Source organism: Lacerta agilis, chromosome 10 (assembly GCF_009819535.1).
Source record: "Lacerta agilis isolate rLacAgi1 chromosome 10, rLacAgi1.pri, whole genome shotgun sequence".
Taxonomy (NCBI): Eukaryota; Metazoa; Chordata; class Lepidosauria; order Squamata; family Lacertidae; genus Lacerta; species Lacerta agilis.
In genome coordinates, this window is record NC_046321.1 from 15259525 (window position 1) to 15285412 (window position 25888).

General features: G+C 42.5%; 1 protein-coding gene across 21 annotated transcripts in view; it reads left to right on the forward strand.

Annotated features, from left to right (window-relative positions):
- Positions 1–25888, forward strand: part of MICAL3 (microtubule associated monooxygenase, calponin and LIM domain containing 3) — a 184909-nt gene that overhangs the window by 73191 nt on the left and 85830 nt on the right. For 12 of the 21 annotated variants that reach the window (XM_033162764.1, XM_033162763.1, XM_033162767.1 and 9 more), the window contains exons 5-21: positions 121–222; positions 1669–1824; positions 3569–3669; positions 4977–5234; positions 6550–6665; positions 8888–9014; positions 9941–10034; positions 10431–10578; positions 10966–11162; positions 12029–12141; positions 12476–12538; positions 13357–13530; positions 15030–15122; positions 19694–19792; positions 22597–22653; positions 23990–24103; positions 25327–25434. In XM_033162764.1, the coding sequence (XP_033018655.1) occupies positions 121–222; positions 1669–1824; positions 3569–3669; positions 4977–5234; positions 6550–6665; positions 8888–9014; positions 9941–10034; positions 10431–10578; positions 10966–11162; positions 12029–12141; positions 12476–12538; positions 13357–13530; positions 15030–15122; positions 19694–19792; positions 22597–22653; positions 23990–24103; positions 25327–25434 (2120 nt within the window). The remainder of the gene's footprint in view (positions 1–120; positions 223–1668; positions 1825–3568; positions 3670–4976; positions 5235–6549; positions 6666–8887; positions 9015–9940; positions 10035–10430; positions 10579–10965; positions 11163–12028; positions 12142–12475; positions 12539–13356; positions 13531–15029; positions 15123–19693; positions 19793–22596; positions 22654–23989; positions 24104–25326; positions 25435–25888) is intronic. The other 9 variants (XM_033162779.1, XM_033162783.1, XM_033162780.1 and 6 more) reach the window with 5 other exon arrangements.

Below are 25888 nucleotides of genomic sequence, written 5' to 3' on the forward strand. Positions count from 1 at the left end.
CCCCCGGGGGAGGCAAGTTAAGGTGCAATTAACTTTCCACACCAGTTTTGCTAGGCTCGGTGAAATGTTATCTGGTATCGTTGTGCTAAAATGTTATTAACATGCAGAATTTATTCATAGGAATAGGTTGGCGTGCACAAGTTCACCCGAAAACGCATCCTGTGTCGGAATACGAGTTTGATGTGATCATTGGAGGAGATGGAAGGAGGAACACATTGGAAGGTAGCTGCTACTGGTGTTTATAGCAGAGTGGAGTCAGCACCTCTAGTTTCTGCTCAGCTATGCACCCCCAACCACTGTCTTGCAAGTCTTCCAGGGGGACACATTATGTTGGATGTGGGGACCATGGTTGAGTGATGGAACATGCACTTTTTATGCAGAAGCAGAGCTGGTACAAAACCTTTTGCTGCCTGAGGCAGAGCAGCTAATGCTGCCCCTCGCCAAGACAAGGCGCATAATACCCAAGAGTAGTCAAGTTGCTTGGCCACCTAAGGCAGGAAATCCCACAATCACTTCTAGATCTACTACAATAATGACACGTTAAGCTACGAACAATTTGCTGCCCTTTCATGTCACCCCAAAATCATCTGCCTTAGGTGGCTGCCTCGCCCTGCCTGATGAGAGGGCCGAAAATATCTCTTTTCTTGACATCTCTTGAGAGCTGTTTTCAGTCTGGGTAGATGGCACTGGCTACATGGACTGCTGGTTTGATTCAGTATAAGGAAGTGTTGTGTGTTCATGTGTGCTAAGTTGCTAGACCTGGATCATCCGGCTTGCCTTGTTTATGCTCTGGTGGAGCATTTTCATACTCAGCAGCTCCTAACCAGTCGAGCTGCTGAAAAATACACTTTCACTCCCCTTGACAAGATAGATTTTTTTGGGATTTGACCTAAGGAAGCTCCTGCCAACCAATGCTCAGACCACCGTAAATTTGTTAATCTGTAAGGTGCCTCTGTGATTAGCTTGGCTACTTTGATTAAGTTACCACTTAATCACACTGGTCATGCAACAAGGTGTATCATAGATTGTATTAAGCCACGAGAAGAGAGTTTATTTCACATTTGCACCCAGTCAGAGATTGAGGGAAGACGGGGAGTGGAAACGTCCTCCTCATGTGGGCAGATGGTCCCCTTGCTTGTTCACAGTATTCCTACTGTACTAAATTACTACTTGGTACATTGTCTGCAACTATAGTGGGGGAAAGTAACATAGGAAGCAACTTTGAGGACATACATTACATAGTTAGTAGGCGCTTTAGTTGAGATTCCTGCATTGCAGGGGCTGGACTAGATGACCCTCAGGCATCCCTTCCAACTCTACATTTTTATGGTTCTATGCCCAGAATGGACTGTGAAAGGCCCATATACAAGTTTTATTGCACACTTAGTGAAATGAATGTATCTGCCCCTAATTATAAGAAATACATTAGATATACTACTGTAGGTGCTGACTGGTGAATGAAACAACGCAGTCTTTGGGCAGCTGAGTAAAAGCCCAGGTCTCTTGTTTTAATCCAGTTTTTTTTCTACTCCATGCGGCCGCTGCTTCCATTGTCAACACTTCCATTATCAAGACACCCCTGAGCCTATTTAATTGGCACTTTTGTTGCCGCAGCGAGACCTTTGAACCGCGTGCCTTTTTTGTTGTTGTCCCTTATCTCTTCTGTAGGGTTTCGACGAAAAGAATTCCGTGGCAAGCTGGCAATTGCCATTACGGCAAACTTCATCAACCGCAACACAACAGCGGAAGCCAAAGTTGAAGAGATAAGTGGTGTGGCCTTTATATTCAACCAGAAATTCTTCCAGGATCTACGAGAAGCTACAGGTTTGTAGAAGTAGTCCAAAGACGAAAAAGGGCATTTTCAATATGCATATTTGATCTCTTCAGTTTTCACAGTTTTCTTTGTACTACCTGGAAGATGGCTGCTCGCCAATCGTGGTGCCACAAGGAACACGTGGGATTTTTTCAGTTTCCCAGTTTATAGAGCAGATAGTGTGGTTTCTGAGCCTTGGCTTATGTTCTCTGCTTGTTGAAGGGTGAAACAACAGTGGATTCCTATGGTATATTTTTCACTATGCTTGATTCTCATGACAATCTCGTTTCGATTTTGATACACTCTATGTGGGGCTATAATGGTTAAGTAACTACAGAGGTGATGTGCAGCCACTTGGGAGCTATGTCCACCTGCATGTTTCCTAACTGTAGCATTGCAGCAACCCACTTGATGGAACACTTCAGATGTTCCTCTCCCAGTATGGAAACTTGCTGAATTACAAATTATTACAACTTATTACTAAACTGAAAACTATGGAGAGACCTGGTCTGAATAGAGATACTGGATTCTTAGCTCATTACACAGGCTAAAGCTATTTTTGGTCATCTGCATACTATCCCTTGCTTTTTCCTGTAGGACTAATTGCAGTTGTTAACAGTCGTCAACAGGTTTACCATACCCATTGAGCCAATCACCCATCTCCTACTACCCTTCTCAGAAAAACCCCACCCACCCTCCCACCGTAAAAGGGTTTGGTGACTTCTGTTTCAATGTATCTGAAGAAGTGTGCATGCACACGAAAGCTTATACCCCGAACAAACTTAGTTGGTCTCTAAGGCAGTGTTTTTCAACCACTGTTCCGTGGCACACTAGTGTGCCGCGAGATGTTGCCTGGTGTGCCGTGGGAAAATTACTTTATATATAGTCAATATAGGCACAGAGTTAAATTTTTTAACATTTTCTAATAGTGGTGTGCCTCGTGATTTTTTTCATGAAACAAGTGTGCCTTTGCCCAAAAAAGGTTGAAAAACACTGCTCTAAGGTGCTACTGGACTATTTTTAAATTTTTTAGTATGGAAACAGCTATGGCAACTGCAGCCACCCCCACAGCGCTGTATGTACATTTAAAGTGGGTCTCTGCTTCATGTTGTCTTGTGGGGCCCTTTTCACTGTTTGGTTCCGTGTTGCCAATGCTTCCGAAAAGGCCATTCATCCAGGACTACTTCTTCACTTAACAACTTGCAAGTCATAGGCTACATCTGTTTGCAGTGGGGTTTTTAGGGGGTACTCAAGGGCAAGCAGTGCCAGCAGCACGGTTGTTGTTGTTGTTGTTAATAATAAGTGTGGCACTTACTGTAACAACTTCATGGTGAGTCATTTCTAGAAAAAAATCCCTGCCTAAAGTTTGGATCAAAAGCATCATATGCCTTGCAGTTGGCTTGGCAGAAGTTTGCACCTTGGGCCTTTAGAGTTTTGAAAATGAGGTGTTCAGGGGTCCATATCAACTAGATCTGTGTAATGGCATCACTCCCCTTCCCTTTTCCAGGCATTGTGCTGTTCTTATACCCCAATTTTGGCACCAGCTCCAGGAAGAAGCATTTTTCTTTTTCTTACTGGGCACCTGTAGTCTGGAGCTGGTTTTTCCCTATAGGTGTCTTCCTTAGACCATCTTACAAGGACATGTAAGGTGAGATCACCGGAAGGGCCCCTTGCAGTACATTCTGCATTCTGTCATGTGCTCTTGTATTTACCCCTCCACTGCTTGATTCTGTGTCTGTTTTTCTTCCAACTTAGGCATTGATCTGGAGAACATTGTCTACTACAAAGACGACACCCACTACTTTGTTATGACTGCCAAAAAGCAGAGCTTACTGGAAAAAGGAGTGATATTGCACGTGAGTGTGCTGTTAAGTCTCTTTGAAACCTTTGTACACTTTGTGGAGTGTAGCACCATCATTCAAGCACTTTAAAGTTTGCTAACTATTCTGCTGACTTGCTATTGGCTGTCACATCAATCTTCTAGGACAGGGTTTGACTCAGATTATTGATAGCGTCAATTTAAAGCAAAGAGGCCATTAGATTATTAAATGGGAAACTGACAAATAACACAGTGGTCCAAGTGCCCCCAGAAGCAGTCACCAAAATTCAAGAGCTAATTGCACCTTATATAAATATAGAATCATAGAATCATAGAGTTGGAAGAGACCACAAGGGCCATCCAGTCCAACCCCCTGCCAATATGACCTTGAGTTATCTTGAAAGAAAAGCATAATTGGTATCTCCATTTCTCAGTAGTGGCAGAGTTTGCTCTTGTGTTCTGACATACTTGTTTCACCACTGTGTAACTGAACTGACTCAGTAAATAAGCTGCTGGGAGCTGCTGTTTTGTGCATAAACATCTATCCAGGAAAAATACATCTATGCTATTTGATTAAAGTGTGTGGCAGCAAAGGGTTGTTCTTTAACCACCAGAATATGGATTGAGCAGTTGTCTTAGTACATATTGTTGTGTGAATAAGATGCTATGGAGCTGAAAATAAGTATTCTTTCCCGTTATTTTATTTAAAGTATTTTTTATCCTGATTTTCAGCTGACAGCTTCCCAGAGTGTTTTACAGCAATCAATAAGATGGTCCCAGTTCTCAGGCTTATAGTCTAAAGCACATAACACAAGATTGTGGGGAAAGGGGGGCGGATACAAACTTGGCCACTACTACTTGTTGAGTTACGAAGCTCTTACAAGTGTTATTTTTGGCAGGGACGGGTAAGCAAGTTCCCTTCTGCTCCTTGGTCAACGGAAGTGGCCAGGTTGATCTCCGCCTTGCCATGATGTTCTTCCTAGGAGGCCAGGGGAGCATCTTCCCTGTGATCTTTATTCTCCTGGCAGATGGCAGGGGCCCAGGACATCTGCAATGGAAAAGTTCATCCATTTCACTGATGTACCAAAGTTCGCCTTGAATATTGGCACACTGCGCTGCAAACTTGTCCACCTGCACAATTCTTGAACGAAGTCTGATTGTTATGCTTGGCTCTCCTGCTGAGGAAGTTAGAACAACTTAGAAGTGGTTCCTAGGGGGCTTGCTGTCTAGGCAGCTAGCTGGTGATGCCAGGCCTGGTTGGTTTCAGTGCTAGGGTTGCCTTATATGCCTTCAGAGCACTTGCGCAATCCCTGATCCGTTCTCTCTCTCTTTTTGGTCTTGCAGGACTATGCAGATACAGAGCTCCTTCTTTCGCGGGAGAATGTGGATCAGGAAGCTTTGCTCAATTATGCCAGGGAAGCAGCTGACTTCTCAACCAATCAGCAGCTGCCATCGCTGGACTTCGCTATCAACCACTATGGGCAGCCTGATGTGGCCATGTTTGACTTCACATGCATGTATGCCTCAGAGAACGCAGCCATGGTTCGAGAAGTAAATGGCCACCAGTTGCTAGTGGCACTGGTTGGGGACAGTCTGTTAGAGGTTTGTTCTTTTACACGGGTTGTTTCTTGTTTCAAACGGCTTTGTTTTTATGTCAACAACGTTTTGTATTATTAATGTAATATCACTGATGCGCACAGCACTTTGCAACAGAAAGAGAAGTCCTTGCCCTCAAGACCTTACAATCAAATATGTAGTTGTTTCCGTGTTCGTGGAGGGGATTACCACCAAACAGAGCAGAAAAATTAATCTGGAGGGAAAAATAAATGGGTGGAGAAAAACAGAATTTGAAAACAATGGGTTATTTCAAACATTGTTGATTAGCTGATGCTCTGTATCTGCTTCAGAGAGTTTGGGAACCCTCCAAAGCAGCTTTGGGACGCAGAGGCTGTAGGCTTGAGGGGAAATCACAGCAAGTTGCTTGCCTCCTTTCCACTGACGGAGGGAGGCAGTACCACCAGCTGTGTGATACTACTGGGGAAAATCCAGTGGGTGGTAGCCAGCTAAATCCTACTCAGAGCAGACCCACTGAAACGAATGATGCTAACTTAGACATGTCCATTAACTTCAGTGGGTCTACTGTTTAGGCCTAGTGTTGCATACCACCCAGTGATCTTGTGGGGCAGGGGACTGTGCATAAAGAAGAATTGCTTTTTTCTGTAAATGTGTGGAGGACTATCAAAAGGCAACTTCCGTCACTATCTATTCCATTTGAATAGGGGTGGACTATTAATTGCTCTCTATCAACACCCTGCTTTTTCTCCAGAATCCTTATCAATTAAACAAACATATATACTGAATTTTTTTTTTAAAAAAAAAAACTTTGTGTGATAAAAGGAGGCAAGCCTTCTCATAGTTCAGAACGTTTTGGTGCATGCCAGTGCTGCTGCTTCTGCAGCTCTCATGCCTCTGGCTTCACATGGAAGTAGTGGAGTGTTGTTGTAGACATGGGTGTGACTTGCAGGAGTATCCTTGTGACTTGAAAGACGCAACATGCAAAAGAAACCAGATGAGAAACTGCTGGAAGTGCTCTCCCCCCCCCCAATTGCTCTGCCATGACTTGAAAAGAAGCATGGTTTATAGAGCCTGTAATTGGGTAGCAAACAACAATTAGCAGTCTGTAATTGACTTAAATGGCATATCTGGATTTGGAAAGCTACTGTAGCAGCTCAGGGGATAAGGGTGCATTGAAACTCCCCAGGCATCTTATTAGATGTTGCTCCTACAGAGGCTTGGAGGGAGTCCGGGTCTTAAGGCAGCATTGCAATATGTCAGCTTCTCCAGTTTTCTTAGGGAGCTTATTCTCTTCTTCTTCCTCCTCCCCCCTCCCCCATTGCTTCTTTGTGGTTGCTTCTAGCCGTTCTGGCCAATGGGAACTGGAATTGCCAGGGGCTTCCTTGCCGCCATGGATTCTGCCTGGATGGTACGAAGCTGGTCTCTGGGAACAAGTCCTTTGGAGGTTCTTGCAGAGAGGTAAAGAAATTTCTGTGTGTTTGGTGGCAGGGGGTAGAGAACAAACGTGAATTCTCTCCAGATGAGAGAGTGGCCTGGTTCACATGTCACCTTAAACTGTAATTCCCTGCAGCTACTGTACTGCAAATGAAATAAGCCAGAGTGTGGCTTGTTGTGTATCCCAAACACGGGCTTGTTTCCCCCAAAATAGGCCACAAGCAGTTGTCAAGTTTAGTTCTTGGTTTACGACTCATGGCTTGTTTGCAACAAGCAAACTCTGAACCCTCATTCGAATGACATGGCAAGCTGGACTCAGGTTTGTTTCACCTGTGCAGCAGCAGTAGGAGTTAGTAGAGGGGAAGCATTCAGGGAACTTTTGAGTATTGCGAACTAGCATGCTGCTTGTTCACATTAAACCACAGTTCGTTTTAAACTAGGTTTTAATGTGACGTGCAAACTGGGCCATAATATGGAAGTGTCTGTGGCTCCTTAATATACATGCAGAAATCATGTGATTTTTATGCAAGCACGAACCAACCTTAATTCTGCACCTTTTTTGTCTGATTGCATTTCAGTTTCCCCAGTCTTTTTTGCTGTGCTTTTCTTTGTGTGTTTATCTGCCGAATTTGTGTAATTCCACCCAGACACATTAGGAAGTTTCTCTTTGTGTGCAGAATCAGATTTAATGGTAATGTGGAGCAGTTTTCATGCCACTGTCTTCCTGCAAGCAACACAGGGTTGTTTAAGTGGGATTACTTTATGTACACTTGCAATGGTTTTACAAGAGAGATTAGATGGAGAGAGAGAGAGAGACCTGTCCAGTTGGACTCTCAATGCAGTCCTGTGCATGTCTGCTCAGAAATAAGCCCAGGTGAGTACCATGACACTTGCTCCGGGGTTAAGTGTGCTTAGAATTGCAGTCTTGGAGAATATAGAGATTTCATCCCACGTCTGATATTGGTGCTCTAATCACTAGTCCTCATTTCCTGAGTGAATAAAACATGAGGAGCCATGAACAGGGACACTGTAAAAATTTATCCAAGCAACCTGCAGGAAGGATGACCTTAATGAGATGCAACCTTTCACATGGGGATAGTGGGAAGAACTAGGAAGGACAACACTAATTCAAGTGTAATTAGTAAATGTAAGATTGAGGTCCAGACTCATCTGCCAGCTTCTCCCACTATTCTAAAGACAGATCAGCTGACAAATGAGCTCTTCTGGGCCTACCTACCTTAAAAGGCTTTGAAGCCAAGCAGCAATGTAATTAAGATGAAAATTGTTCTTCTGAGTTCAAAATTGTTCTTTTCTGAGTCACATTTCATTCCTTTTCCCGTTGCATAACAGCATTGTTAACCTCTGGTGTCATGCCCTGGCACAGGCAAAGGTTGTGGTAGAAGTTTACTTCATACATACGGGAGAGACAAGAGAAATTAAAACAGATGTTATCGTGCTAATAGCTAATTCCTTTATTCTATGTCTAACCTTCTTATAAGCTGTCCCCCCCTCACTGCTCACCCTCACTCTTTATTCCCTCAGCTCACTCTCCTCACTGATTTTCCCAACTGCCTTTGAATGCTGCCATTACTCATCAGTCGGCTCCTCCTAGCATTCCAAAAAATGCTCAGGCATTAGACAGGCCCCAAATATTGCATGGCAGAGTGAAGTTCATCAGGTAGTGGGGTTTTGGTTTGGTTTGTTTGTTACTGCATGGCAAGGCTCCAGCGAATAGGTGCATCTGTCGAAGGCTTTCCACATACTTGTGGTCAGGCAAACACAGCTTAGGTGAATCAGAAACGCCGGCTGCTTTTGTACTATCCTACTTAAAACGAGGTAAATATTTCTGTTTTTTTTAAATTGAATGGAAAAAGTGAGTCTTATGTTTCTGGGCTCAGGCCAACCGTCTCATAAGGGATTGCTTGAAACCTAAATATAATCAGTTAAATGACAGAGTGCCTTGAAATATTCACAGAAAGGACATCGCATTTACAAATCAGTTAAAATGAACAGAGTGCCACACTTTTAGCTTTTCACATGCGCATGGGACAGTTAGGTATTGTCCTATGCAGCAACAAATGATAACCGTTTGCCATAGATGGCAAAGACAAACAATTGCTAAGTGGGGTGAAATAATTTCTCTCAGTGATGGCTACTGGAAACGGCGTTGACTGGGCAACGTTTTATGTCATTGAAGGCACTCTTTTACATCACCGGTACTAATGCCATTGTCTTCTTTCTCCTAGGGAGAGCATCTATAGATTATTGCCTCAGACCACCCCTGAGAATGTGAGCAAAAACTTTAGCCAGTACTGCATTGACCCTGTCACAAGGTATCCAAACATCAATGTCAACTTCCTGCGGCCAGCCCAGGTAATTGCTTTAATCCTGGGCTCTTCCAGTGTGCTTAAATGCACTTTGAGTCCTGTGTCTCCTTGATGTGGCTTTCTTTATCTCTTCTTGTCTGTGTACTGTACCTTGAGTCAGATGTAAGAGGAATTGTTGGGAAGAGCATGCTGCTCATGGTTTGGAATGGGTGGAAGGTGGGAGGGCGTGTCTGATCTGAAATATGCAGTGGTAGGGCATGGGACTCCGATCTCTCTGTGTAGAATTGCATCCCATTTTTTTTTAAATTGCTAAGTTAAAAAGGAGATGGCTTTAAGTCTTTGAGGATAGTGAACCAAGTAGATTTTATATGTCTATCCATCTGTATATCATTAATCGACGGACAGGACGAGTGGAGCAGGCAGAAATCCATTGTCCAATGTTATCCTAACTTTGTAACTTAGTATTCATTTATTTTACATATTTATATTTATTTATTGCTTTTTTGGATTACGGAGAAGAACAAAATACAAAGCCAGTGTAAAATAAAATCAGTATACAACATGAAAATAATGGCTACAAGACAGAAGCTTGCCATGAAATAGAAGTCATACAGCCTTTGAATCCCATCAGGGATGTTGTTTCTTTCGTTCTCTCCCCCCCCCTCTCAAAGGACGTTTATTTCTGCATTTCATTGGGTATGTTTTAAAATTAGGGTGGTGAAGCTGTGGCCCTTCAGATTTTTTTAGTCTGCATTGCTCATCAATCTTGTTTATTGATTTTCTGGCTGGGGCTGAAGTTGGAATCCAGCATTTGGAAGGCCACAGGGTACTCATCCCTGTTGTTGTGAGAGTGACTATTCTGCAGATACTTACATAGTTCACTCACACCTGTGTCATTCAACGAATGCTTAACTTTCTTGCATTCTTCTTTGAAGCTTGAGATAATAATCAAATCCTTTTGAACTGGTACAGGTTCGTCATTTGTATGATACAGGAGACTTGAAAGACATTCACCTGGAAATAGAGAATTTGGTGAACTCCAGGACACCAAAGTTGTCGCGGAATGGTAAGCTCCCATTCTTCCCCATTCCTTTTGTGGCACTTTCTTCTCTCGCCTCGCGTGAGTTTCAAAACCACAGTCTATGTCAGTGGCAATCAGAAGTCAGGTTCTCAGATGATACATTTTAGAAGAGTATTGCCTGGATATTTTCTTAAAAGCCACATTCAGTATCTCTTAGTGACTTCAAAGTCCCTTTGACAACTCGCAGTCTTTGATAAACACAAGCTGTATTATTTAACTTTTGTGTACAGGCATGATAATGGAAAATGTTATTTGAAGTTGTGTGTGTGTCAGAAAGATATATTCCTTTTTACTTCATTAGTACGCTTTTTATCTATTTATTCTGGACAATAGTGCTGAACACCTGGAACAACAGTTGCATTTGTGTGTGTTTGTATTTAGAGTCGGTGGCTCGCTCTAGCAAACTCCTGGGCTGGTGTCAGAGGCAGACGGATGGATATGCCGGTGTAAACGTAACAGATCTTACAATGTCTTGGAAGAGTGGCCTAGCACTGTGTGCCATTATCCACCGATATCGCCCTGACCTCATGTAAGAAACTGAACATTAAGTTGAAGAGGGCATCCTGATACTAGATGGTCAGGGGAGGAGTAAGAAATGCTGGATGAGGCCAATGACCCATCTAGTCAGCATTCTCTTCTCATAATGGCCAACCAGATCCACGGGGGAAGCCTGCAAGCAGGAAACGAGCACAAGATCACTCCCCTCCTGTAGTATTCAGAAGGAAACTGCTTCCAGTCGTGGAGGCAAAGCATAACCATCGGGGCCAGTAGCTTTCGATAGCCTTGTCCTCCATAGAAATGAGAGGGGATAATGAGATAAGATCTGGTGGCTGCTAGTGAGAGGGTTTTGTAGTTTCCTAACGATTAGTGGGTATAGAGAAGTTAACCTTTAGGCAACACATTTTCTTCCCTCCAGAGACTTTGACTCTCTAGATGAACACAATGTAGAGAAGAATAACCAGCTGGCATTTGACGTTGCTGAGAAGGAGTTTGGGATCTCTCCCATCATGACTGGCAAAGATATGGCATCAGTTGGTGAACCAGACAAGCTGTCCATGGTCATGTATCTCACCCAGTTCTATGAAATGTTCAAGGACTCCCTTCCTTCTGGTGGTAAGAAAACTAGGATAAATCTGCTAGAAATAGTTCATGAACGCTATATGCCAAGCTTGGGATTTTTTCTTTCTTTCAGGGGCCATTGACTCATTGGTGGTGGTGGGCAATCTACAGCCACACACAGTTATGTTTTTAATTGTGTTACAAATGCCACAAATGTTTAAAAATGTAATGCCTAGGAAGGCATTGGGGGTGTTTGTTGCTTCCTGAAGCTCCAGCTTCACAGGTAAGGATCCAGCAGCAATGTTGTAATCTATCACTGAAGTGGAGATGAAGACACTATACCTTCTCCTCCTATTGGGAATATTTCTGATGGAACAGAGAAAGCAGACAGGGAAAGGTTGTATGCCTCTCCTAAAAAGAGTTCTGAACAACTTTAAGCAAAAATATCTTAAATCATGGGTAGGCAAACTAAGGCCCAGGGGCCAGATCCGGCCAATCACCTTCTAAATCCGGCCCGCGGACAGTCCAGGAATCAGCGTGTTTTTACATGAGTAGAATGTGTCCTTTTATTTAAAATGCATTTCTGGGTTATTTGTGGGGCATAGGAATTCGTTAATATTTTTTCCAAAATATAGTCTGGCCCCCCAAAGGGACGGTGGACCGGCCCCCTGCTGAAAAAGTTTGCTGACCCCTGTCTTAAATGGTCAGTCCTTTTCTAGAATGGAAAAGAGATTGAATAGAATATTTATTCGGGTGTTTTGCGGCATAAAGTGCAGGCAAAGGAAAAGTGAGAGGGCAGAGATAAAAAGGAGGATATAGAATACTAATGCTCATATATGAGAAGAAATGGAACTCTCTTTAGGGTGTTTAGTCTCAGATTTTGCTGTGTCTCAACTAATTGTATTTGTTTCTGCTCACAGATAACCTGGAACTGAATGCAGAAGAAAAAGCTGCATTAATTGCTACTGCAAAATCTCCAATCTCCTTCTTCAGCAAATTGGGGCAGAGCATCTCTCGGAAACGGACACCAAAGGTAGCCACAGTTGCTTTGGGAATACATTTATAGAAAGTGTGCTTATGTTTATGCCCAGTTCAGGGACACCCTGATCCACCTTGAGATGCTTTGTTGATGGTGTCATCTAACTTGGAAACATAGGAACCTTCCCCAAATCACTTGTATGTAATTCAGGTTACACAGAGCTAATGCGTACCCCTAGGACATGCCATCAGCTATTCAGGCACCTGCTTAATTTAGATGGGAAGGTTAGGTATGAGTTTTATTTAAAATGCAAAGTAGATTTATTATAGACGTTATTATAGACTGAGAAAATATGGGCTCAATGGTTTTTCCCCCTTTCTGTGCCCAGGATAAAAAGGAGAAAGACCTGGATGGTGCAGGAAAGAGGAGGAAGACAAGCCAGTCAGAAGATGTAAGTATCTATTTTGTTTTGTTTTCCGTTTTGCCTTCCTCTTCACAGGAAGTTCCTCTCAAAAGCAACTGTTCAATTTTTTGTGTACAGGGAGGGGATTCGGTCATGTGACCCTGCCTCCTACTTCAGCTCAGAAACATGCACACACCTACACCCCAGGTGTTTGTAAAACCAAATCATCCACCCAAACTGTCAGAGAGGTGTAATTGTTTTGAATACAAAAGGCTCTGATTGTGGTCACTGTTTTGCTTACTGCAAGTTGTTTCCAGCTAAACCTGAGCAGTGTCGCTTTGATATGTTTGGAGGTGAGTTTTCAGGAATATATGAAGATATGCAGTGCATCCTGATAGATGTACAGTACATTAGCATTTGTAATCTTGAGCAATGGGATTTTTCTCCTTGAATTCCTCTTAATGCGATGTCCTGCGGGGAGGGAGTCAATTAGCGTAGATGGGCAAGTTCAGGTTATCTTTACTGAACGTTTGAAACTCTCAGGATCTCAGGCAGATGTCTTTACCATTAACTGCTCTCTGATCCTTTCACCTCAAAGATGAAGATTGAACCTGGGAATCTCCTGCATGCAAAAATTGTGCTGTATCACTGAGCTATGGCCCCTTCCTTCTGTTTATCTTAATTTCATTGCACATTCTAATAGCAGGAGCAATTTAGCAAGCAGATGGGCATATAGTGAGCAGGGTAAACTGGCAAGAAGGAAGATGTGTTTTGAAAATTAGGAGTCATGCACAAAATTGGAGATATGCGGAAAGTGGCTCTGGAAAGGGAATCCATTAGTGTATTAATACATTTCAATTTGCCAGGAGGACTCTTCCCGAAGCTACCGAGAAGAGAGGCCCACTCTGGTGAGCGCCCTGACAGAGAGGAGAATTGATGCCGCCATTGGGAATCAGAATAAAGTGAAGTCCATGGCAACACAGCTGCTGGCCAAATTTGAGGAGAACGCCCCTGCACAGTCCACAGGCATCCGGAGACAGGTAGGAAGAGGCTTTTCAGCTTGAATGTCATTTGCACCTCAGCTAAAGGCTTAGCTAGCAAGATGTTGTTTTTTTTCCTGGCAGGGAAAATCTGGAGGCTTGCTGGCTTTGACCAGGGTACCTCCTTGCTCTCAAATAAGTCATAAGTGCCTCCTGTAGGTGAAACATCTTAAGGATAGAGGGGAAACTCCATCCTTGGTAACTACTGTTCTTGCACTTACGGGTTTTGTACTAGTTTGATAAAGGGCAGTTTTTCTAACGCAAAAAGCTGCTTGCATGTTGCTCCATCTTTGCCCCAAGGATTAGAACGGTTCTTCAGTCCTAGAGGTTTAATCGGGCTTTCAATTCATGCAAATTTCTGCCTGATGATACTGTTGGCTTCCGCCACCCCCATTGGTTCATACGGCATGTTTTATGCCCCATCCTGGGAGATGCAGCTACATGAGTTGTGTGTGTCAAGTGAGTCATCTATGAGCTAATCTTTGGTGCGTTGCCATCAGTTGAACATATGAGAGAAGGCTCCCCATAGTTTGCCCTGTGAATCACTCCATACATAACCAGATTTCCTGTTTGGGAAAGCAGAGCCTCATAGCTGGAGTGCTGCACTCATCACCTTGGCACCCTGTGTAATTTTAACCTGCTTGAGCATAGTTGGAAAAGTTAAATAATAAAATAAAATCTGTGAGCATAGAAAATCCGTTTTATAAGATACTGCAAGCGGAATCATGTTTTCACTTGCAATTCTGTCATAGGAATGTCTTCAGGGCAAGGGAGTACACATGGACTAAAACAAATTCATAGGCTGAGGCAAGCATGCTGTCCTGCACATCCCAAGGGAAGATCCAAACGGGCCAAAGGAAAACTTCTTTCTGTCCCTTTAATATGGCGTTTTCTGAGTGTGAAAGTAAAAGAAAGCAAAGAGGCTTTTGAAAAGAATGTTTTAGCCCTCTAGCAAAGTGCCTGTTCTTTTACCCCTCCTTAAATTGTGTCCATTTCGGTTCTTCAGGAAGGTGGGTAGAAAAACCCATAAAAGCCTAGCAGCAGAGAATCCTTCCTGAAGCCAATAAGCTCAGTTAAGATGCAGGATTTTGGAGCCTTATCCATCATGGTTTGAGAATGAATGTGCAGCTTCTTTGCTCTCAATTCTTGAGAAAATTCCAGGAATTTTTGGTTCTCTAATAGTTTAAACCCCTTTCAGCTGCAACCTAACATTATTAAAATAAACCATTCCAAAATAAATAAAATGCAGCCCTCTATATCTTAAGTTTGCATCTTCCTTTTTTCTTTACTTTTCTCCATTTTCATTCGATTTTATTTGCCAACTAATTTTTCCTTACTCCATTTTTTTTTCTTCTTCTCCTAAATGTCTGTCTGCTGACCACCCTGTCCCAACATTTACCTCATCCCCTTGTGGGTTTCTTTGTGAGTTTCGTTTTGCGTTTGGTGTTATTGCCCTCCATGGCCTCCATCCTGCTTATTCTATGACCTGCATGCAACAGTCTGCCCAGCCTTATCAAGACCGTGCTCTCACCCAGCCAGCCTACCGACAGCGAGAGCAGGGCCGCTTTGCCCCCATGCCTCAGTGGAAACAGGTAAAACGAAACCGAATGAATGACTGCGATGCTCAACCCGTCTAAGCTACCACCCCATTGGCTGCTGCTTTTCCATACCAAATTGCCAGGTTATCCCGGTGGACTGGCACTGTTAAAATGGAAAGCCTGCATGTAATTTGACAGTAGGTGTGGCTCACATTAAAGGGCTACGTCATCTTTTCACTTTCTCCCAGTTCCTGACCATTGGTGAATATTTGAGCAGAAGTTGTGCCCGCTTGTCCAGTTAGAGGCTCACTCTTGTCATTGAGCCTCAGGAAACTCAGTCTATGTTTGCTTCCCTGTTAATTTGTGTAATCCAGATTTAATTTCTAGAGGGTTCAGGAGTGGGTTGGGTAAGCAGTTAATGTGTCTTGACAACATGTTCTGGTATCCATGAGGATCACTCAAAGGGGAGATCCTAAACACTGGAAAATAGAATGGGAGAATCAGCCCTTTGTCTGAAGTAACAGATACAGAAGAGAGATGTTCCTTGTTCTTATACTGTACCTCCTCTGCTTGTGATTTCTCAGTGGCTCATATTAGCAGGTTGAGGTCATTGTGTACTGATCACATTTCTTACTGCCTATGATAGAACCCTGAACTATCCATTTTCATTGAAACTGGTAAGGCTTTTGTCATTCTTGCCATGGACTTTCATCTTCATCTTCAGAGGCATTGCTTTCTTTGAAATAACTATTCCCTTGTAACAGACAAGATATTGACAGCTGTTTTCGTATTTAATTTTTAAAAGCTCTAATATTCTCCATCACTCTCAACTGAGGGATTTTATTTTACTTTTTAAATTGGAATTGAATGGTAGCGTCAGTAAAAAAAACAACAACCCACCAATCCAACCCAAGTTTTCCTGATTGGAATGGATAATTTAGGAACCATATTTTATCACCTTCTGCTCTGGCTTGTGGTTGCTGTACTAGCATTATTTAAAACATATTCCCATATATAGATTCTTTGCAATGTCATGATGGCAGGGCTTTCTCATCCCATGATGCATGAGCATGAGCAAATAGAAATCATTTCAGAAAATAAATGCAGGAATAACTTGTGTGTCAATACACTTTTTAAAAATACTGTTTATAAGAGTGACAGTGATACTGCTTCTGCTATTATTTCCTCCCTTGAAATGTGCTTAACACATAGGTGGAAGTGGGGGTAGATGTGTCATCATCTGCTATTCATCCCACCCCATTCTATGGGGTGTTCACAGATATGCTTTTACTTTGGGTAGCCACCATTGGGCCAGAAGGCACAGGCCTCCACCCTTTTCTGGCCAAAGTTGTGCATGCCTTTTGAAGGCAATGGAGGTGAGGGCACTTCATCCAAGCCAGTTAGATACTTTTGAATGTAGCAGAAATTCAGCTCAAGCTGTCCAGTAACTAGGAATCATGAGCTGGGTTCAGTACCATGAACCATGGAAATGATTTGCTGGAAAAGAGATTTTTCAAAAGGACAGGATTACATTCTGTTTAGCATGCTGTCACTATTGTGTTATTTGAGCTGGTCTTTGACTGTAATAAATTATTATTATTATTATTATTGCTACTTTCTGTTTGTCTAGACTGGTATTTTCCAGATTTGTCTTTTTGGCCTAAATTAATAGCCATAGCCTAGATTCAAATTTTCATAGCTTCACTGGGATATTGTTATCCACATAAATCCCATGGTTATTACTTTTGGTTTTGATGAGAGAGTGCTGTTGGCCTTGCCAGAGATTTTAGGGTGTAGGCAAACCTGCTTTGGCTGGGCATGTTCTTGAGGCATTTCACTCTTGCCTGATTTTCAAGTACAGTTAACAGAATAATTTTGGTACTTTCTGTTAACATTCCTCAGGCTTTTTTGAAGGCAGATAGACAGGTTTTCCCAATCTTCAGTTTAGACACTTAGATATGGTGAATCAAATCTAGCAATTCAGATGGAAAGCACCTACTGTATCTCTCTTGCCTAGGAGGTTCCAGCATGTCAGATGTAGCATCCTATGTTTTCTTTCTTGAGAAGACATGGCAGATCTGGTATTTAAGAATTCTATGAGACACTTGAATGAAAAAGTGGCCCGGATCGTAGGGAAAGATGTGGCCAGCAAACCCTGTTCTCTCTTGCTTTCTACCTGACCCTGATTTTTGCACCTGATGAACTGGCCCCTCAGTTTGGTACTGTTTATACAGGTAACCATCTTGATCCAACTTGAGTCCTGTTTACCCCTCCCCCCATTGCTTTAAGAAATGCAGTCAAGTGTGTTCACTGCCTCTGTGCTAGTTCTCGTTGCCTTATTTTTCTTTTAGTGCTACAGAGAAAGTATACAGTACAATGAGAAGTACCTGCACAATGCAAGTCATGGGTATGTGAATTAAGGAAGGGACTCTTAAAATAATTCCTTAGTCAATTTGTTTTTTGTTTTTTACTGCTCCACCAACACTTAGGTCAACTCATCCACCTTTTTTTGCAAGAAAATATCCATGATCATGCTACGAGTTGTTAAGCTCTTAAACAAATGGGAATGAATTCCTGCAGGAGTGATGTGTATGATTATAAAATATCCTTGCCTCTGATGGTTACTCTTTGAGGATTTTTTGATTGGTCTCTTATTAAAAAGAGCTGAATCTGCTGTGCTGCTAGGGGAGGTGGAAACCCAAGCTATTACGTGTCATAGGAATAATTGTGTCTTTTTGGTAATTCCAATGAACTTCATCTCATTCTCTTAACTTCATCATTCATTTTGCATACTTACATCACTTGAGGGGTGTGTGTGTGTGTGTGTGTGTGTGTGTGTGTGTAAAACAAAGCCTGTGAAACTGGAAGTTGCTTGTTTGAAGTCTGGGGTCAGAGGGTGGTAAGATCAAGGTGTTGTTGTCAAGGAATATATCTGTCTTGGGTCCTTCTTGGAAGGATATATGGATATGCAGTAAACACACACTTTTGGGTAATGATAACACCCAAAGATCCATTTGAGTTGAAGTGACCAGAGCCAGCCATTGAGATGGAATAGAGCTATGCCAGCCAACTTGTTTCTGTCAAGTGGAATCTTCCTCCATTTTATACTTATTAATGTGAGCATCATTTACTGCTGGCCTTTTCTGAACTCAGAAATGCATCCTACTTGAAGATGGAAAACAATGTTACAATTATAGGAAGGCCAGCAAGGGCTCCAGCCCACTTTACGTTTGTGTGACTGCCACCTTAATGAAAAAACAACAAACATTATTCTCTTAGCTAATTTTTATTTAGATGGCTATATGAGTAGGACATGATTGGCTAAACTTGGTGGGAGACAGTCAGTGAGGTCCTGGATTTTATTAAGGGTCCCCATTAGCTTTCTCCTCTCCCCTCAGTTTGAGCAGTGAGGGGAAACATTCCTAATGTGACTTATGGATGTTGACAGCTCTTGATCTGCAGGAACAATACACAAATCTTTTCCCTTTAGGCTTTAGATTGCCCAGAGTTAAAAGTGCTTAAGATTAATCTTTTAAGGACTTTACGATTTGCATAGAAAATAATAATAATCCAAAGTGGACTAATATTTTCAAAAGAAGCAACATTAGTGGTGGTGGTTTTTATATACTGCTTATTGAAACAGAGCCCCCCCCCCGGGGGGGGCATTTTATACAACAAAATACAGTCAAGTGCAATTTTAAAAATCACTGCACTTTGGCTTTGGGCTAGACTAGAAGGGGGTACCAACCCCCAGTACACATAAATATGAGCACCAGGAATGAACAAAGATTTGCATATTTTTTGTCATGTTAACATTCGGCTTCTAGCATTTAGTGTGCAGCAAGAAAAAGTTTGGTAAAATTTCTTTATTTTATGCCCTGCACCTTTTGGTGTGTGTTACATTTAGAAGGAATAGGATATTCTGTAGCTCAAAAGCAGCTGCATAAAAATTGCCCCTTTTAGACACGAGCCAATTTGATGCCTTTGAGATTCCAAACAGAACTACTTACCTGAATTTCATTTATATACCAGTATCCCTCATGTCACCTGTTGGGGAGCCATTCAGATAAATGAGGCATTATATAATGGCCAGCTATGCTTGTAGTGACATAGGGACTTCAAATGACATTGTCCACCGTATGAGGAAATAGCTCACTTGCATTGATGCACAACAGTGCTGGTTCCTATTTGTCAACTGAGAAAGAGAAGCAAGATCTGCATCCTCCGCATGATGCATTTCTGAGGCCTTGCTCACATACAGTCACAGTGGTGGTGGTTAAATTATTCCTGGACAATGTTAGATAGGTAACCATATTGTTGAATGGAAAATTCCCTGCTCCTATGCCAGCTTTCTGTTAGGCAAAGGCTGTGCTACTTGGTAGTACTTAGTTTTTGTGTGTGCTGAGGGACCATTCAGAGCCCTTCCACTCCCAGGTAACCTAAACTGGTATAATCCAGAAAGAATTTTAATATTTCATCCGCTGTTTGGGGGAAACTTTAGTCTGTGGCCTTGCCACAACTAATAACCATCATCATTGACCATGTTTCGTCTTTTTCTATTATTATTATTATTATTATTATTATTATTATTATTATTCTTTTCTCTCCCTTGTTTTTAAACAAAGATGAGGAAAAAGGAGCGTTCTCGGACCTGCCCCAAAAAAGTGATCATGCTCTCTTCTTCCTCCATTTGCACTTCCTCTCCATCGTACCCCAGTCAGCAGGTGATTTCATTCTGCATGCTCTGTCCTCCTTTCCCTTTCTTCCTGCTTCCACAAGTAGGCCACGTACCCTTTCTGTTTTGAGTTTTCTCCTAAATAGAGTCAGCAGACCTCTTGATCTTCCCCTCCCCAAAACCAGTAACACAGGCAAACCCAGAATTCCTTTTATCATTGTTTGATTTAAGGTAATGTACACATATAACTTCTTACATTCTGTTGTTATGGTTACTTTGTGTAATAGGTTGGTGTGCCAAACAAAAACCCGAGATCTTAGTAAAGGCTGCTGTTGATAGTGCCCAGTTGTTATATTGGATGCTGTAAGAGGAGTGACATACTGGTTTCTAGATCTAAAATGAGCAGTCTAGGTGGCCTTTAGCTTGGTTTTGCATTGTAATGAGAAGACGCATAATATAATGCTTCTGTGGGCTTCCCATTCATTGCTGAGATTACAGGTGCATCCTTTACCCATCTGTTTGTTTATTTGAAGTACTTACATGCTACCTTTCAGAGAAAAGCCACTCCCAAGGCGGCTTACAAAAGATATTTCAGGACAATTTAGCGGTTTAGGGTACTTTCTCTCCCCTGCCCCCATTAAATACCACTGAAAGGGGTGTCCTGTCTCAGGATCAGAGCTTATCCTGGACCTTACTTTCTCTCTAATGAAAATAAGATAGATGATGTGCCTAAGCCCACCTTCTCTGGCCTGTTCTAGTACAACTTTCATTACCCCAGACCGTTAGCCATGTTGGGCAGGGTTGATGGAAGTTGTGGGGTCCAACAACATCCTCAGGGCACCAGATTGGGGAATGTTAGCCTTGAAGCAGTTTCTTACATTTGGCCTGCAATGTGGGAACTGCTTCAGCACTTCTCCCACATCACCAGGATGACTTTGTTTAACTCTGTCAAATAAAGGGGTCGTCCAGACATCCTACGATTTGCTAGAATGTAAACCCATTGTTGTACCTACATTACTTAGAAGTTTGGGGAGGCCAGGATGCTCCCCACTTCACAAGAATGACAAGGAATTCCAAAACTTAGCCCCCAAAAGTCCTCCGGGTTTTGCCGATTCTAGCCTGCTGTGGTTTCCCTTACTTTCCTAGTGTGTTGTGCTGCTCTTACTTACCTCCACCAACTGACCATAGTATCACTAATTAGCATGGCAGTCGTCTAGAATGCCTGGGCCCAGCTGTGTTACCTGTCTTTGGGACCTTGGGAAGCCTCCCCCATTTCCTGGTCACCCTCCCTCACTGACGTTGTTAAAACATTCCTCCAAAGTAGCTTATTGTTGAATACTTGGTTCAAATCAGGCACCGCAGTTACATGATTGTGTCAGAAATGTGGTGGCCTTTAGTCAATTTATAATAAATGGTTTTATTTGAGTTTTTATAATAAAATTAGATAACAGTGCAAAATACAATGATACAATACGGGGCAGTTGTACAATTCATCTCAACATCAATTACATATTTTATTGGTATCGTGGCATGTTGAACGTTCCATTTGTGCAAGCATTGCAACTTGCCAAAAAGAATAATTCCTTCTCTCTTCTCCTCCCCAGTGTGCTACTGTTGGGGTTCTCCTGACGACCACTCCCTAGCCAATTTCAGGGGGAGCAGGGGGTGGAGAGGAGGGGAAACCTCGTTCAGAACATTCAGAAACTGGGTTTGTTTTGTTAAGTGAATCATGCTACACAGCTTACCCCAGGAGTTCGTTCCACAATGTCAGGGCCAAAATAGTATTATTGACAAATGCACATTTATTCTGATGTCCGCAACATGGTTTACTTACAGTTGGAAAAACTGGGTCAGCTTCTCTTGCTTGATCTGCAAGAAGAGATACCGGTAGCTTCTAAATGGGAAACTTACCACTCAGTCTTGTAAACTATTTGTTTTTAAGGTATATTTCATATATAGTTGCATTGACTCACAAAACCAGAAAGTTGCAGGAAACAGTACTATTTAAACAGCACATAAAATAATAAAGATCCATTTGGAAGTTGTGCGCACGCACACACATATACTTCGTCTCTACTCATGAAGTATGAGCAGGTTTGTGAGTTTCTGGGAGCTACGTTTTTATAAAACTATACCTGTGTGTATAGAGGATAATCAAAGCTGCCTCCAGGTGTTTGCATTCTTGGGGCAGGGAAGATTATGGTCTGTCTTATCGTAGGATACCACTGTGGATTTCGCAGGCCAGAGAGCCTTTCTTCTTGTTCAGGTTGAGGGGAGCCCAGGCTCTTCAAAATAACCTTTGAATGAAAAACAGACTTGGAAATTACTTAGGCCAGGCATAGGCAACCTTCGGCTCTCCAGATGTTTTGGACTACAATTCCCACCATCCCTGACCACTGGTCTTGTTAGCTAGGGATCATGGGAGTTGTAGGCCAAAACATCTGGAGAGCCGAAGGTTCCCTATGCCTGACTTAGGCTCAATGGACGTATCTCACTATCCCTCTAAAGTTCTCTAAAGTTTATTCCTCATATTACTTTTAAAACTAGGATTTTCCAAGGAACAATTTACGGTTTCTTGGGAGCAGTTCCTTCTTCTGTCAGCACATGTATCACTGTGTGGATATTTATTGCTATGTCACCATTGACTAACACAGTTTGTATAAAGTACTGTTTTTAACTGTTCTGCACAAAACCTCTTTCTTCACAGCAGCCACATGATCTTTGCAAACCTCCCATGGCTTTTCCAGGACTGTGGTTTTAATGTTTCTCTTGTAGGGTGACTCCTAACTGAATGATGCTATCTTTCTGTGAGTGTGTATGTGGGATTTGTCAAGGTCATTATTTTGCCTGCAGGCAAACAGGGAACCTCATGGAGAACCAGCTGGAGAGCAGAGTCCCAGGCAGCAGCGGGTAAAATAGCATGAGCAAAAGCAGCATGAAGAGGGTGTGTGCACTCTTGGGAGAATGTTGTGCAAGCTGGGGGTGGGTAAGAGAAGGCTGTAGAGCTATTCATATGCCAGTACAATACTAATAGCCAAGCTCCACGGAAAATGCTTCTTTAAAATAGTGGTTTTGTGTCTGTGTGGCCTTTGCAGACTTACTAGCTTGACAGGCTTTTGACCGCTTTGAGCATCTTGCAGTCTGCTATTTTTCACCGGGCACATATTAGCACTTTGAATTTGGCATTCTCTGTCCCCCCCCCCTCTATAATAGGAGATACTATAGTGCAGTAGAAAGGGCCTGCTGATGTGTCAGAAAATATCTATCCATCTATCTGAATCATTACTACTTCATTCTTCAGCCAAAAAAGCTCCCAGAGCAGCTTACAGATCAATAAAAAGCTAGACAGTCCTAACCCTCAGGCTCACACTTGAAAAGGAATGACACAAAATGAAAAAGGGATGGGGCAGAAAGAGGAAAACAAGACAATGCGGGAACCGGTTCTTTGTTAGTTCTTTTTGTAAATAATAAAACTATTGTTACTCCCTGTGGAACGCCCTCCCATCAGATGTCAATGAGATAAAGAACTACACAACTTTTAGAAGACACCTGAAGACAGCCCTGTATTGGGAAGTTGTTATTGTTTGACGTTTTATCGTGGTTTTTTATGGGCTGGAAACTGCCCAGAGTGGCTGGGGAAACCCAGCCCAGTGGATGGAGTAATAATAATAATAATAATAATAATAATAATAATGGGATAGAAACAGTTCACATAGCCTGATGGAATGCACAAATCTTCTCAGTAGTGTGCATCACTACAGACAACAGTGGAAGACAGCAAGTGCCCTTCCCCAGAGCCCCGTGACACATCTGTATTTCATAGCAGCTAAACTTTGATGCTGCTTTGGCGGCACAATCTTGGCTCCTTTTCCTGCTGCTGTAGGATTCATAAACCACAGCTTCCAAAGGTCACAGCCCTCTGCATGCTTCCTGAGCAGTAAACCTATTTAAATCAGTGACTTACAGAGTAGACCTAATTTGGATTCGGCTGCCGTAAATGTTTTATGTTATATGTATGTCACATCTGCAGGGGTGGGGGGGGCATGCAACCTTCATCCAGAGGATTTTGAGCTCTTGTTCCCCTCCTTGCCCCTGTGTCCCACTTTTTTTTTTAATGCACAAGCATTCAATTAACTGCCTCTGACCTTATTTTCAGCTTTGTTTCTTTTCCCACTGCCATGCTTTTTCCATGAATATTTTCCCCCCTGTGCTGTCTTGTTCATTTCCCTCACTCATTATTCTGCAGAGACCTCACCAGTTCTTTTCAGATGACCGTGTGCCAGAGCGCACGCTTACCATTGAGCAGAGGGCAAGCCAGCTGGCTGCCCTCCTGGAGCAAAGGCCAGCAACCAGGCATCAGGTGACTGCCTTCCTGTCTGTCTGGCGCTTTGTGTCTGCTTGCCGTTCCGTAGAATGGGAAATGAAAGGTTGCTTGGGCTGTAACATGACTGGCATCAGATGTCCTGTTTTAATGGCTGATGAGTACACTATCACATTGTAGCAGAACACTTTCAAGCACTCTGGGTAAAACAACAACATCCAAACTCATTATTCCGTTTTTCCTGTTAACTTACTGTTCCTGCTTGCTGAATCAACACTTAATCTTGCATAGTTGTGTCTAGCACTAATAAAAGATGTGTGGCATATGTGGGGAAGAAGCTCCTAACTTAAAGGGGCTTTTGAGAGTTTGCACTTCCATAGAGTAGGGTAGAATCTGTATTGAAAGACTTGGCTGGATTCAAGAAGTGTTGGTGGAGCATTGTTTAGCCAGTCTGGAGAGGAAGAGCGTTTGCGGTACATAACTAGGTTTCGGAAGCAAGGTTCTATAAAATTAGCTTGCTAAAAAGTAACCCAAAACAAATGAAACCAGGAAGTTAACTAACCCCAGAACAGCCGTTATATATAAACCAAATGGGCTTTGAAAACTATATGTGCTCTAATTTTTAAACATGTATGTCAGTGCCAATATTCAATCATATATCCTCAGTTGCTGATCAGAATTTATTTTCTGACCCTGCGTAGGCTGTTATAATGTATTCCATCTTGTTAAACTCTGGAAGGTCTAATATCAATTGCTTTTATTCATTTTGCCAAACAAAATACTGATGGGGTAAAAAGAGACTATTGAATCCAAGCACATGCATTTTGTCATGTGTCTTGCTTAACAGTCTTGCGGTCTCTTTTACCATGCAGAAATTTTAGAAAGTACTTTCTTTTCAACCTTCTTATTGGGAATTTTTGGTATTGCTTCATGATTGGAATAGAATTCCTCGTATTTTATTCAGGATACATCTAGCCCACAGTTCTTTATAAATCCATTCATTTCTAAAACTTGAAAGACAAGCACCAGGAAGATCAATCACAGCTGAAATTAGTACATGGATTTGGTGTTCCACCATTTTCCCCAAATGTCAATGTTCTGAACTTTGGCTGGGGAGTTTAAAAGTAGTAGAGCATGCCCACAGCTTTCCTACGTCAGTTGCAAGCTACAAGATCTCTGCTGCCTTTCTCACCCGCCCCTTCCCAAAAGCTCCTATCTATTTTAAAATGCTGTCTTCTGACTTTCTCATCTTTATTTTGTAGCCAGAGATTGAGCGATCTCGTCGATCTGTTGTTGAGCAGTGGGAGCTCTCCCGCAGCCTACGCTCTTCCAGTCGCCCTTCTTCTCCCTCTTCTGACTCCCTCAGACAGGTAGCATGGTGTGGGGCTTGAGGCTGCACCCGGTTGCACATTTTTGGCCTATTCCATCTCCTGCCACTTGAGAATGCTGCACTGGATAAAGCTAGGCTAATAAGTTCTCTTTGCCTTGGGTGTGGCTGAGCTTAGCCTGTGTGCCCGCAGAAAGGCTTGAGCTTCCTCTGTATCCTGATTATTCCAAGCCTTGTGAATTTGGAAATGGTGCATGTCATTTACACCTCAGAGTTACTGATGGTTTGGTAGGTAGCAATGGCTAGCAAACATTTCACAAATAATATTTTATGTCTCATCCAGAACTGTCTTGTTCTGCCTTCAGATAAGTCAAGACATACCCTGGAATGCACTTACTCAGTTGGAGATGTGTTGGGTCCGAATCACCAAGCCATAGTTTGATCATCAGGAGTCCTTTGTGGGCTTAAGTGCTTCTTCCTCTGCTTTCTCCTGCATC